This window comes from Ictalurus punctatus, chromosome 13, assembly GCF_001660625.3.
Source record: "Ictalurus punctatus breed USDA103 chromosome 13, Coco_2.0, whole genome shotgun sequence".
In the NCBI taxonomy this organism is placed as follows: Eukaryota; Metazoa; Chordata; class Actinopteri; order Siluriformes; family Ictaluridae; genus Ictalurus; species Ictalurus punctatus.
In genome coordinates this window covers 12,998,482-13,012,392 of record NC_030428.2, presented here as the reverse complement: position 1 = coordinate 13,012,392, position 13,911 = coordinate 12,998,482, and the positions used below count along the sequence as shown (strand labels likewise).

The following is a 13,911-nucleotide window of genomic DNA, read 5'->3' as shown; positions in this document are numbered from 1 at the left end:
TGGCTGTGTGTGGAGTTATTTTGAGGGGACATCAAATTTACACTGTTACACAAGCTGTACACTCACTACTTCACATTGTAGCAAAGTGTCATTTCTTCTGTGTTGTCACATGAAAAGATATAATCAAATATTTACAAAAATGTGATTGGTGTACTCACTTTTGTGAGATACTGTATATTGTGAACTCTAATAACACCTTCTCTTGTACTTTAAGAAATAAACAAACAACAAACATTCTAAAACAATCTGTTTATTGTTAAGCACTCATGAGATTTGGTCCACTGTGTTCAATATTCATTCCAATAAGGGAGCAAAAAGGAGAAACAAACAAAAAAAAAAAATGTAAAAATACAGTACAAAAAAAGGCTTTTTTTCTTTCCAAAAACCCTGATTTTTTTCAGCTATTAGTTGAAAAATAAGTCATATTGACAGAAAACAGCATCTTAATCATTATCCATAATTCTGTGTTCTGTTGAAAAGACATGACATCATGTCAAGATCAATGTTTAACTGTCTGCCATTCAAAATGGAGACTTTGCTTTAGAGAGTATTAAACACAAAGGTCTAACTATGTGCAAACTCTTCCCATTTGTTCAAACTACTTGGAGAAGGAGTCAGAGCAAGTCCAAAATGTCACATGTTCACATTCAAATGAAGTAAACTCAAGTTGTAAATGACAAGGATGTGATTTAGTTGAGTGGATGGTGCTCTCTCTTAAACCCATTGAATAACTGGTGGCCAGAGATTTTGACCCTTTGATATGTCCTTTAACAAACATCCTCATTATTGAGACAGTGGCTGTAAACTGATTCTCTGCACCTCCTTCTCAGCTTACTCACACTTCCTCCGATTGTCTACCCATCATCAAGAGTGGAAACTGCTACCAAAATCAGAAAAAACTATTCTGTGGAAAGTGTCAACATTCCACAAGAGAACGTTCAAGACAAATGGTGCTGCATGCCACAACCAACATCATCAGCCAACAAAAACCACAAAACCCATCCACCACCTTGCATCTATTTCATTATTAAAGTCGTCTAAGTATGTATATATTTATCATATATTGAAGGAGAAAGATTATATATGTTCAGGATATTTATAATTGTATATATGTTTATATTGTATAAGGTGCTATGCAAAAAAAAAAAAAAAGAAAAAAAAAAAAAAAAAAAAAAAAACCCACAACCCTTATGTATGCTTAGCATTTCCTCACAATACAACTGACAATACATGTGCTTGAGGACTTTATCAGAACCAGATGAGGAGTTTTGGTAGGTGAAGTTATGCGTTTTAAAATATAATTATCATTCCACTTAATGCACCTGTCATATCAAAGAGAAAATAAAGGCACATGGTGGATCCTACCCTCACACCCTACAACAAAACACATTCCAAACAAATCAGAAGAAAAAGCAATGTTGTATGACCTCTTTGAAAAAGAAGAGAAGAGAGAAAGTAGAAGGGAAAAAGAAGAAAGAAAGAAAGAAAAAAAACCCACACTATATTTGTCTTCTAGCCCAAGAATAAACTAAACTAATGACCATCTTAAAAGCTCAAGCACATGTATCTACACAGCACCTCCTCCCTAAACTCAAAGTCTCTCAGCATACATAGACTATTCACTGTTATGTTTTATGTTCATACATTGATACATATACTTAAGAGAGAGTTATACATAGCAATTAACATATACATATATCAATAGGATATGGGAGGATAGACAGTCATAATAGTAATCATTATCATAATAGTAGTAGTAGTAGTAATAATAATAATAATAAAATCCCTCACTGAAGCATACATTAAGATCATTCCAGAAACCCCAATGTATTCATACATGTTGAAATCCAGACAACTCCCAGCCTCAAATTCATGAAGTTTGCATTATTTCTAAGGTGTTAATGTGCTAACAGTAAGATTTACAGATATTTCTTTCTTTGAGTTGGTGGTATAGGCAGGGGGAAACTTCACAAAACTGACATTTCTGGAATGACCCTCACAGAAGCGAGAAGAAAAATCACTAGTCATCTAAATCAGCAATACAAGTCATATAGCATAGTTCAATAACAACAGGTTCTATGTAATCAATACAAGGTCAGGCTATATTTTTATTAAGCTTTAACTGCTAGGTTATCAATAATCATTAGTAGTATAGTAAATATGTATGTCCACCATACGTATGGACAAGGCTTACTAACAGTAGCAAGGTATATCATGAGTGTATATTTCTTTTTTTGGAGGGAATATAATTACGCATAGGCACACCATGTCAACTTTATCTGCCTAAAGTCCTCCAAGTTTAAATTCATTGAGGTTCATTGCATGAAATGAGTAAATATTAATTATGGAGAACTATTGTGGATTTGTTTAAAGTTGAACTGTTAAGAATTCAAGAACTCATTTTCGAATATAGCCTAGGGAGAGCCAAAGATTTATGATGGCACAGGGTAAATAATTGCAAATGAGTCTAATTCCAAAAAGTTATGCTTCTTAAACTTCTCAGTCAAAGCAATCACATTACTTCACAAAGCTATAATAACAGTAAAGTATCTTATATCTGACGGCTCATATTATAATGGAGGAGCAGACTGTTATCCAATCACTGCTCTCAATTATCTTCTTTACTTATTACAAAACAATTCCCCCTTTCACAGTTCAGTCAGTGCAAACTGAATGTAAAGGCAAGTTTGTGCACGCAAGACTGGATGGTGGAGATAGACAGGCAACAAACCTACATGCTAGTACTATAAAGAAAGAGCCAGACAGGCAAAGGATAACTGCCAAGGTGTGTTCAATACATTTCAAAATCTCTTTTGGAGGGCCCTTGCTGTCTATACAATCATTTTCTTCTGCCAATATGGCAAGAACACAGATAAAGGAACCACTTGAATGTTAAAACAGGCATAATTTGGTTTAGGATTTTCAAATGACCTTAATTACATAGGCTGTCATTACTGGTTTGCATACAAAACACACAGCCAATTGTAATGTCAACAAATGTATTCGGGCATAAATGTTTGGGTTCACTATCACCATGTTAGGCTTACAGTCAGACTGCCAACAGGAAATTACAGTGCACCCTGAAGTTGCACTGAAGGGAATGGAGAATACAAACTGACTGGTTCTCATGACAGGAAGCCTCATCCAGGTAGTCACAAGGCCTACCACTGAATGCTTTGGTCGGGGTCACAGTTCCCCACTTCCTGACATGCGCCGCCCAGCCTGTCAATCAGAGCCACAAACGGAATCAGACAGACAGTACACTATAAAAAACAGGCACGATCATCAAGGCCACGACTAAGACAACACAGGTTGCACAAATTCCATGCTTACAGATTCCTTGCAGTACATGATTTGAGTCATGTCAGTGTAGACTACAGGATTTTGCAACAGTTTAGTCAAGGGGTGTCCAATCTTTTCCGTAAAGGGCCGGTGTGGGTGCAGGCTTTCAGTCCAATCAAGCGGGAGCCACACCTGATTCAATTAATCAGTTGATCTTGGCTTTCAATAGACTCCGGTGTAGCTTCTGCTTAGCTGGAATGAAAACCTGCACCCACACCGGCCCTTTCCAGATAAGATCGTACACCCCTAGTTTAGATCTACTGAAGCAGACCAACATTTAAAGGTGCAATCAACTCATCAAAATTATAACTCAAACAGTGAAACATCAGTACTATACAGGCCAGTCACCCACCACTGATGCAGTGTAATCAGTTGGCATGGCATTCTGTTTTTCTTCAGGAGGTGGAGTCATCAGGGGGCCATCTGATCGACGGTTCTGATTGGTCAGTGATAGCCATAAATCATACATCTGCTGCATATCCCTCACTGTAAGTGAGATAGAAGAGTATTTTTTAAATCACAAAGTAATAATGTAGAATAAAAGCTTCACTTTAGTCCTTCATGAAGAATGAATGCATGATACTCACAACTGTTGTTCTTCATGTAGGTCCACACGTCTCTTTCTTCTGAACTGTGCGCAAAAGAGCAATTCCCAATGTAGTGGCACTTCTTCTGTTTCATCACATGAACACACATCTACAAACACAAAAATGTAACCATGTTATGATTCTTAAGTGTGAAGCCTTGCTGTAAATAATTCGCTTTAAATTCCTACATTCACAAATCACTTAAAACTTAGTCTTTTTCTCGATCTAAGTTGAGTCCAAGTTTCTATGATGGAAGAAAAACACAAAAACAGTATTCTCCTAAAATTAGGACAAATGCATGCAGCCACCTACATGGCTAACGGAGAAAACAAAGAGCTAAGAACTTACGTCATACTGCTGAGGGTAAGTCCGAGAAAAAGGAAGTGGCCGTACAACTACCCACTTTTTCTTCTCAAACGATTTTACCAACAGTACCCGGCGCTCTTTTGTCCAGCTGGAAGTAGAAATGAGCAAAGGTGAGGATATGTAAAACAGACAAAATGTAGTCCATTATTCAGTCCCTCCAGGAGTCTGTGATTTTGCAATCGCAGAAATTAACGTAAAATCAAGGAAACTAATATTCAGAGGACCTTCTAATTTTTCAAAGTTACCGTAGATTTTCTGGAGATTTGGGCAAAGAACCCTCTTCGATTCACATGCGTCGCACTTGAGTGCAGCTAAACGGTCTCGTGCAAATTCAAGTAGTTTTCAGCAAAAAATAAAAAAATAAAAAAGTTGCATCACAAATTTAGAAAACATCCGCAGCACAAAAAAATAATAAATCCTGTACGGACTGATTATTTTAAAGACGTGATGCCTTTGAATCATACAGATTCCACATGTATCTGACTTTAAAGGGTTACATTTTACATACAGAATTTTAGTCTTACATATATTAATTTTAGTTTGTCACACTAACTACAAGTGACAAGCAACCATTCATTACCTATGGGAGTGCACAGGTCAGATTTTGATTTCAAGCAACATCAGAACTAAGATTCCCCCCCCATTAAAATTAAATTCTACGATATACAACAAATCCAACTGACTGGCTCCAGTAAATAGTTAGGTTCATATATATTTGTACACTGACAAATATGTTACCAAAACACATTCAAGTTATAGTTAAATAATGAATATGGGCTTAACGTGCAGTCTCTCATCTTTAATGTAAATGTATTCACATCCACACTGGAGGAAGGATTTAGGAATTACAGCTCTTTCATATGTAGCCCCCTCCTTTTCAAAGGACCAAAAGTTATTGGACACTCGGCTCAAAAGCTGTTTCATGGACAGGTATGGGCTATTCCGTCGTTATTTCTTCATCCTTCATTAAGGAGGTAAAAGGTCTGGAGTTGATTTAATAACATTTAATGGCACTAATGGATTTGGTAATGCACAAGTCAGATGTATAGGTATGTGAGCATCATTGTAATCATTGTATTACACTAAACCTTTTCTGGGATTGAAGCACTGTCTTCATTTCATAATAAAGCATGAAATTGGCTTTGTGAATTGACAACCAATTTCAATTTGCTGTGAAAGAATATAGAAAAATATATCCCACAACAAAAGTTGTGCAAAGCCAGCTGAAGGCTTAGTAGTAGATTCACCTATGTTTGGCTTTTGCAGTGCAGTATTTCAGTGCCTTGTCCGGCTCATTGACCTGGCCCTCCCTCCAGCACTGGCCACAAACAAACTTCATCTTGAGGTTGAGCCCACGTCCTCGGCCACACGTGCCTCCTCCTGACCCTCCACCTCCAATACTGTCACCGCCCACTCCAACCCCTCCTCCGGTCCCAAAACCAGAATTACTGCTAGTGCTGCAGGTTTGATGAGGCACATGCATGGGCTGAAAGACACAAAATGGGTGAGGTAAATCATCTTTCTCCAAAAAAAAAAAAAAAAAGGATAGAATTGCACACTAATCAGTTTTAAAAAAACTTTTGGAAGGATGAATGAAAATGATTAGGCACCTAGGCAAATTTTTATGTAAATAAGAGATGACCAGTCAAAATCTTTGAGAGCCTCACCTTCTGTCTTTGTGCATTCTGCTCCAGTCTTTGCCAGTGTCTCTTAGACTCCTGCACCATCTCCTCATGGGTGATACCTAAACACGCATGTGTTCAGACAAAGGTTAAAATTTCTCTTCTTATTCTGACTAAATCTCACAGCATTCTGCATGATTTCTTTAATTAGCTTATTTACTTTTGAGGCTGTATTTGTCATTGTAAATGAGCCATGTCGAGAACACGCTTGGACATTACCGTTGATCAACGTGTGCACAACAGTACAAAGAAATCAGCCTTTCCGAAATGTTTGTAAAACTGGCGGAAAATTAGTTTACATAAACATTTACACACAAGTTTACTCCGTTATTAAAAGAAATGACGTAAACGAGGCCCCATTTGAGCAACTAAGTATTTGTGTATTTTGTACCTGTATCCTGTTGCAGCACCCAGCACTTGAGCTCAATAACTGAGTGAGCGAAAGAACAGCTGTCTTCCCTCTGGCAGCCGTAGCGCACCTCATGGCGGCATACATCAAACTGGCATAGTGGATGGAGCGGACGGATCTTACTGTAGCGCACATTGGCTGAGCGTACCACATGCACCAGGCACCTACCGCACCACATGCAAAGCACACACACAAACAAATGTATTAGCGGGATCAAAACCTACTGATAAAGGACTACAGTATACCAAAATCATCTGAACATTTAATTTAAAAGCCATATGACTTATAAAAGTGCAGAGAAGGGGGAAAAAACAATCAGAAAGGTGGCTCACTTGTTATCATCAAAAGGATGCTTCGCAGTCAGGTTGGAGCAGACACCTAGATTCTCTTTGCTGCGCTTGCTTATAATACGAGGCTTACTGTCAAAACATTCCTACAATAAAGCAGGGACAGAAGAAGAAACCATAGAAATCAGTTTCAGGTAAACATCCATGTTCAAAATGAGCTTATAATGTTTTGTGCACCATGTTGAACTACCTCACAGAGGAACATGAACATGCCCATATGAATCTGCAACAAGCGTGTGACACTAAGTGCTCGTCTCTCATTTGTGCCCAGGGGGTCAAACAATAGCTCTCGACTTAAAGCTCCTTTCCTCTCCTGGGTCCACACATCTATCTCCTCCTGGCAATAGGCAAATGTGCAGTTTTCTCCATACTGGCACTCCTGACGCTCCTGTACTTCTGCATGGAGAGGTGCAAAAGCATCAGCAAACTCATACAAATCAACTGGACTCAAAATGAGTGGGGGAAAAATGTGGAAAACAAAATGAAATGACAGTCATGACGTTTATGATATGTAAACAGGGCAATACAGTGAAATACCTTTGCAAAGAACAAATGCTCCAAGGAAGTTATTGCGAGCAGGGCGAGGCCGTATCCTCTTCCAAGTGGTGTCCTCAGATGATTTTAGGCGACAGAGCAGCACATCTCTTTTACAGCGATGAGCTGCTTCGGGCTGATACTTGTAATCCATGACTCGAGGACCTACATCAGGAGCAAATATCAAACTTTGCTTGTTAAATGCAATGCAGATATAATACATGGAATATAACTTCAGCAGTGACAGACTCGTGTCTCTCTCTCTCTCTCTCTCTCTCTCTCTCACACACACACACACACACACACACACACACTACCTATGCGACTGTAACAGGCATGACAAGCCTGTCTGAACTCATGGGTGGCAGCCAATGGATTCTGGGACAAGAGGGAAAGGTTGGTTGCAGCTGAGCCATTCTACAGAGACCATAAATCAAAAATAGCTTGTTGGACAAAATATACTTAACCAAAAAGTAAACAGATGAGCAGCTGTCTATGAGGAGAACTGAAAGACTGAAAAGTGAGTGAAAAAGTGCTTACGGAGTGAATGGTACTATGGTTCCGTAATCCAGAGAAGAAACTGCTAGAGACTCTTCCTCCTGAGTGTATAAAGAGGAAATAAGCATAATGCAAACAATGCTTCATCATTAAAATATTTAAAATATTAAACAGTTCTGCAATTATTTCAAAGTTGAACATGCATCAGGATCTAAATAAGAAAAACAGATTAAAAGGGATGAAAGGACGTCATATTAAATATCAATCAGTGCAGACACTGAATTGGAATGCTGTAATTGACATCAGGTTTACTGATGTGTTTTATGCTGCGAGTGTGAACAATGTCAGAGAACATAACACAGATCACACACTACCGGTCAAAAGTTTGGAGACACTTGACTGAAATATTTCTCACGATCTTAATCTTTTGATTTGAAGGTGTATGATTAAATGTTTGAAATTGGGTGTTAGACAAAGATATAATTGTGCCAACATTCATTTCTTTCATTGTAAAACTAAGATTTTATTTACTTTTTATTTTTTTAATGGATGAACGAAAAGCAGCCAATAAGAGTCCAGCGTAGGTGGGAACTCCTTTAATACTGTTTAAAAAGCATCTCAGGGAGATTCCGCAAGAACTTGGTTGAGAAAATACTAAATTATTTGGGATTTATCACAACATAATTCCCAAAGTTCCATTTGCGTTAATTCCAGAGTTTTGATGACTTTATAATTAATTTAAAACATTGAATGAAAAAATTTTAATAAAGATTGAGTGTCTAAACTTTTGACAGATAGTGCTCATCAACAGAATTCCACTAAAATGACAATGATGTTGCGCATAACCTAGTAACAGAAGCTTGTAAAGACTCAACTCAGATATTGAGTGTCAGCCAATACACAAAGCTCTGATATATCGCAACAAAAACTAAAAAAGGGGATTCGGCACATTCATACAGCTAACACACCAGTAACATAAGATTACCTGGTAATGTATACTCGGAGAGAGAGTCAAGACTTTGTGTGCCAAGCGATTCAGCTCTAGCGCGCCCAACAGCCTCCCCAGCCCCAGCAGTGAAAGGGAGGAGAGACTCCATGGCTTGTGAGCTCTCACTCTGGCCGAGTGCTGAAAAAGAGTCCAGCTGAGTGAGGGGGTTGATGGTGGAGCCAAAATAAGGGGGAGTGAGAGGGGATGAAGAGGCTGGGAGAGCAGAGGGGTAGGCAGTACGCAACCCTACGGCTGTGTTTGGGAGGTTAGTAGGAATGGCACCCTGAACAGGGTTCTAATGAAGAGACAAAGAAAGAAAAAGATTTAGTCAATTAAGAAAACCATGTTTAAAAAGCACAGTAAACTTTGACTGAACACAACACTTATTTCTAGAACATATTTTACATCTCAACGTATTTCTGTTTTGTGAAGCTTAGGTCTAACTGTAATACAGTGCAGAAACTTATAGCTAACTGGGTGTATGTGACTGGAAAGACTCAAATAATGTGTTCATTTGGTAGACAATACTTTAGAATATGTCAAATATATGACCATGCTAGCAATGGTTGAGAAAGGTTGTTGAGAATTGTTCAGCCCTATGACCCTGAAGTGTTGATTATGGACTCACCACGCTGACCTCAGCTCCTTTTTCCAGCAGACTGTCCAGATTCGTAGTCATAACACATTCACCCACATCCTCAGACACTGGCACAGAATACTGCACCTGCCCCGTGGACCCCTGACTGGGGCTCTCAGGGGTGTCCTGGGGTTCTATGGGACTCAGTGAGGGCATTGCAGGGTCATCACTGACAGGAATTGGGGTGGCCAAAGGTGCAGGGATGCACTGGGCATTTGACAAATCTGGGCATCAACAAAATCAGGGTCACACACGCTCAACTATGCAATTATTAAAAAATGCCAAATGAAATACTGTCATCTAGAAGCAAAGCAACATTTTCACATCTATATTCGAGTATCTTAAAAGGCAGCTGTACCTGACCCAATATCTGTCAGCGACTCGAGACCATTTGAGGATGTCTGAAGAAAGATTCAGTATAGGAAAAGTTGGACTAAATGACTTGACACAAATTATGTCTATACATTGATGCAGATAGAAGCCTATATTTACCTCCCCTGCAGAAGGTGTAGTTTCCCCATTACTTGCTGGGCCAGATGTTGTGGATTCAACCTGGACATGTATTTTAAAAAATAAATTTAAAAAACCCAACAAAACAAAAAAACCACATACTGGTTACAAACTCCCTCTAAAACCTTGCGCTGCCTTTCAATCGTTTTCTCACAAATACCATAGAGAATGAGTATAGGTTACATACCTGAGGACTAACATAGGCTTTGCGGATTTTCAGGCCAAGTTTGTTGGCCAGGTCCTTAGCCAACTCACTGACTTGTCTGTCCTGTATTGACAACACAACACATACAGCCATGTCTAATTAATACATCAGATATTGTTGTGATCAACAGCTTTTTATGCAGTGTTAGTTTATTTATTTATTTTTACCACTTATGCGAATTATGGCTTCTAGCAAAAATGTAATAATATGGCACACTGTAGCTTGAGAAAAACTGCATTTTCCACGTTGATTCAATCCAGGCTAAAGAAATCACAGCAGCAACTGGGAAGTTCATAGCTGCAACATGAGACACTACTCGGTGGTGGTGAACCCAAGATTCAAAAACAAATCTAGCTCTACACCAGTGAAAGCTTGGCCAAGGAGAGAATGCTCCTCCATATTATGACAGCTACCTATCAGATACGGTGAAGGAAACAAAGTGCTTCTTCTGAGACATGTGAAGCCAACTACCACATTTTGTTTAATCTGTTCATGCTACATCACAGGCCTTTATTTTCACCTGAAGCTACGTTTACATACAGCCTGATAATGCAGTAATAATCTGACTAGAATAATAAATGTTCATGTAGACATCTAAAACTGAATAAGAGTTTCAAACAGATCACAGTTGGTACTTATTTGCTGGAGGGTTTTTTTTCTTTCAATGATGCACTCGGGCCTACAAATCGAGCACAAAAAAAAAAAAAGAAAAGAAAACAGTCCTGTGAGGGAACACGCATGTAACATGGTTAACCTCTCATTATAGTAATGACTTGTCACATGTGTATATATTTAATTTGATTCACATGCACTGTGCATGTAAATGGAGATTTTCAACAGTGTCTGCTTTGCGTGCATATAAATAGCTCATCTGCAACTGGAATGAACTCATTTGGATTAATACAAATACTTTCATATCAACATAGGCAAGATAACGTACGTGAGGAGAAGCGAGCAGGCACCCAGTGCCACACTCGTAGGCCTCTCTGAATCGACCCAGCTCTCTCAAGCACAGTGCCTTCCTGTAGAGTGCTCTCCGGTTGCCCTCAGACACAGCCAGAGCACAGTCACAGTCCTGCACCCCCAGCTCATACTCTTCCTGAACAATGACAAGAGCAGAAACCGAAGAGAATCAATTTCAATCAGAGCACGGCCTCTGCTCAAAAGCAGACAAGCACATCACTTTTACAGTGCAACGTTAAGGGTGTTCAACAACTGAAGGCGGAAAGAACATGATGTATGCACTCACAAGGCTGTAGTGTGCAGAGGCTCTGTTCACATAGAGACTTTCAAGCAGCTCTGGAGGAATGACCAGCGCTTCAGACTGAGCATATCGAGCTACATTCACACCTTCACTATAGTGCACAGCTGCCTGCCTCCAATCTCCATCACGAAACACTGTGTTACCTTCGTCCAGCAAATTGCACACTAACTGAGTCAAAAACGTCTGCAAAGTAGAGAGGAACATGGAATTATTACTCAAAATAACAACACGCTGCCAATAAATACGCATTATACTGAGAAATAAGATGACGCACTGACCTCATAACCATCAGGATCAGGGAAAGGCAAAGACGATCTGCAGAACCATAATACAAGATCATTAAACAACCAATCTAATCTCTGGCATGCAACAGGTAGCAAAAAAGACACAAAATAACATACTGAATGAATCCCAGGGCTTTCTCTATTTCCTCCTTGCGCTTCAGTCTCTCTGGATCCATTGCTATAAAATGGAAAGGGGGGGGGGGGGGTGTTACTGATCATTACCATTTGATAGAACATTGCACCAATTGTCAAATGTAACAGAAAAACACAAAAAATACACTATAATACACTGTGTCGTAATTATTAACACATTTACTGGTACTTGTTATTTGTGTAGAAAACAGCTAGTAATTAGAAGCTTGGATAATGTTTACATTTCTAAACATTGGTTTATAACTCAACTGAATGAAATGTAACTACTTTATATGTATGTATATATGTGTACACTCTCATGTGTACAATCTTTTAAAACCAAGCTGTCTTTACAGCACATACACAAGGCTGCTGTCTAACTATGACTATTCAGAAAAGTTGTTGTTTTTTTTTTTTTAAAGAGAGAGATGAAGGGAAAAAAAGTCTAAACCTCTTTGCTCGCTCGGTACGCCTCGCTTTTTATTCACTTTAATCATTATGAAAAAGAAAAGAAGCACTACCAACTAAAAGAAACCTGCCTGCTAACCTAAATAAATGTTCACCCTGCTGTATAAACTCTGACTGGCCACAGCAGGGTAGATGAAGCTGTAGGGTTAGCTGTAAGGTTAGCTGAAGCTGTAGGGTTAGCTGTAAGGTTAGCTGAAGCTGTAGGGTTAGCTGTAAGGTTAGCTGAAGCTGTAGGGTTAGCTGTAAGGTTAGCTGAAGCTGTAAGGTTAGCTGAAGCTGTAGTAGCTGTAGGATTAGCTGTAGGATTAGCTGTAAGGTTAGCTGTAGGGTTAGCTGCAAGGTTAGCTGAAGCTGTAGGGTTAGCTGTAGGTTTAGCTGAAGCTGTACGGTTAGCTGTAGGGTTAGCTGTAGGTTTAGCTGTAGGTTTAGCTGAAGCTGTAGGGTTAGCTGAAGCTGTAGGGTTAGCTGAAGCTGTAGGGTTAACTGTAGGTTTAGCTGAAGCTGTAAGGTTAGCTAGCCTGAGAGACAAAATTAGCCGTAGTTACCTGTTAACTTCATAAGTATACTCTCAGCGTTGAGCTATAAACATTTCACCATTACAAATTATCTGAGCGGTTTTGGGTCAAAATTCATATCGAACATCCCATGGGTGAAAAACCGTTTCATTACTGAATGTAAAGTATCCGCTGTAGTGAAATACTGCGCTGTTCTGTAATAAACTGGCGCTAGCTAAAAGGCTACATTCCCGGACTGGGCCTGTAACAACACGTAACCTAACAACCATCTCATGCATTAGCTAGCTATCTTACTCCTGTAGTAGGCAGATGGCTTTGCTTTGTACTTACGCAAAAACATATACATTTGAACGCAGATATAAGTATAAGCATATTATTACTGTACGGTGTTTTGTTGCAGGGTGTAGCATTAGCAAGGTTAGCTTCTGGTAGAAGTTGTGCATAGGAAATCAAACTCCACATTCAACAACACCAGGATCATATAAACCGCTGCTTCTCAGTAAGCCGCTTTGCGTTAGCTACTTTCAATCAAACCAAATGAACAGCTTTTATTTATTATTTTATTAAGGCAGTAAATGATTTAAATCAGCGAACGTCGACTAGACTTGGATAATTAAAACAGCGGCGTGTTTTGTGCACATTAGCTCACCCACCTAGAGAAAATCGTGTTCACTTCCACAGTCTGTTTTAAACACCAGTGAATTCCGTATAAAAAATATTCAGAAAGTAAATCTCGCGCGACTTCTGTATTTATTCTCCTTATATTATCCTTTCCGAGTATCCTATTGCTGAAAATTAACGTTACCAAATGTAGACGGAACATGTGAGACTTCCCTGTCGATTTCTCTAAGTTGTGGCCAAGTTGAATTGGGCCGGTGAGTGGAGACGGCAGGTCCTAAAGAGAGCCGATTACAGAGCATTCTGAAAATAAACGCCGGCAGTAGGGGGCGCTGTTACATAGCAGGTGTCCCGACATTTCATCCTACCTGTCAGATTGTCCTACCAGGGCTTACTGCGCATGCGCACAACATGCACATAATTTTTTACTACTTGAACGTGGACGTATTCATGTAAGGTAAGTTTTTGATTCTTTTTGTTCATTTTTACTACTTGCGCATGGATTAAAATCTCATCAGGTATTTT

General features: G+C 39.2%; 1 protein-coding gene across 3 annotated transcripts; it reads right to left on the bottom strand.

Moving 5' to 3' along the window:
• Positions 1–234: 234 nt before the first annotated feature.
• On the bottom strand, positions 235–13,732 carry zc3h7bb (zinc finger CCCH-type containing 7Bb). 3 transcript variants are annotated; one of them, XM_053685100.1, is made up of 22 exons: positions 13,574–13,732; positions 11,771–11,831; positions 11,648–11,684; positions 11,355–11,552; positions 11,046–11,204; positions 10,088–10,168; positions 9,883–9,942; positions 9,749–9,791; positions 9,391–9,614; positions 8,751–9,048; positions 7,808–7,866; positions 7,585–7,684; positions 7,271–7,432; positions 6,924–7,129; positions 6,719–6,819; positions 6,369–6,550; positions 5,963–6,039; positions 5,543–5,781; positions 4,278–4,383; positions 3,930–4,038; positions 3,695–3,828; positions 235–3,222 (listed from the first exon to the last, which is right to left on the bottom strand). In XM_053685100.1, exons 1-22 carry the CDS (start codon positions 13,686–13,688, stop codon positions 3,187–3,189), a joined length of 2,787 nt encoding a protein of 928 aa, XP_053541075.1. In that variant the 5' UTR covers positions 13,689–13,732; the 3' UTR covers positions 235–3,186. The 3 variants fall into 3 exon arrangements, with proteins under 3 accessions (XP_053541075.1, XP_053541074.1, XP_017339502.1); XM_053685099.1 differs by having other exon boundaries at positions 9,382–9,614; positions 13,574–13,729; XM_017484013.3 differs by having other exon boundaries at positions 9,382–9,614; positions 13,422–13,627.
• Between the last annotated feature and the right edge of the window lie 179 nt (positions 13,733–13,911).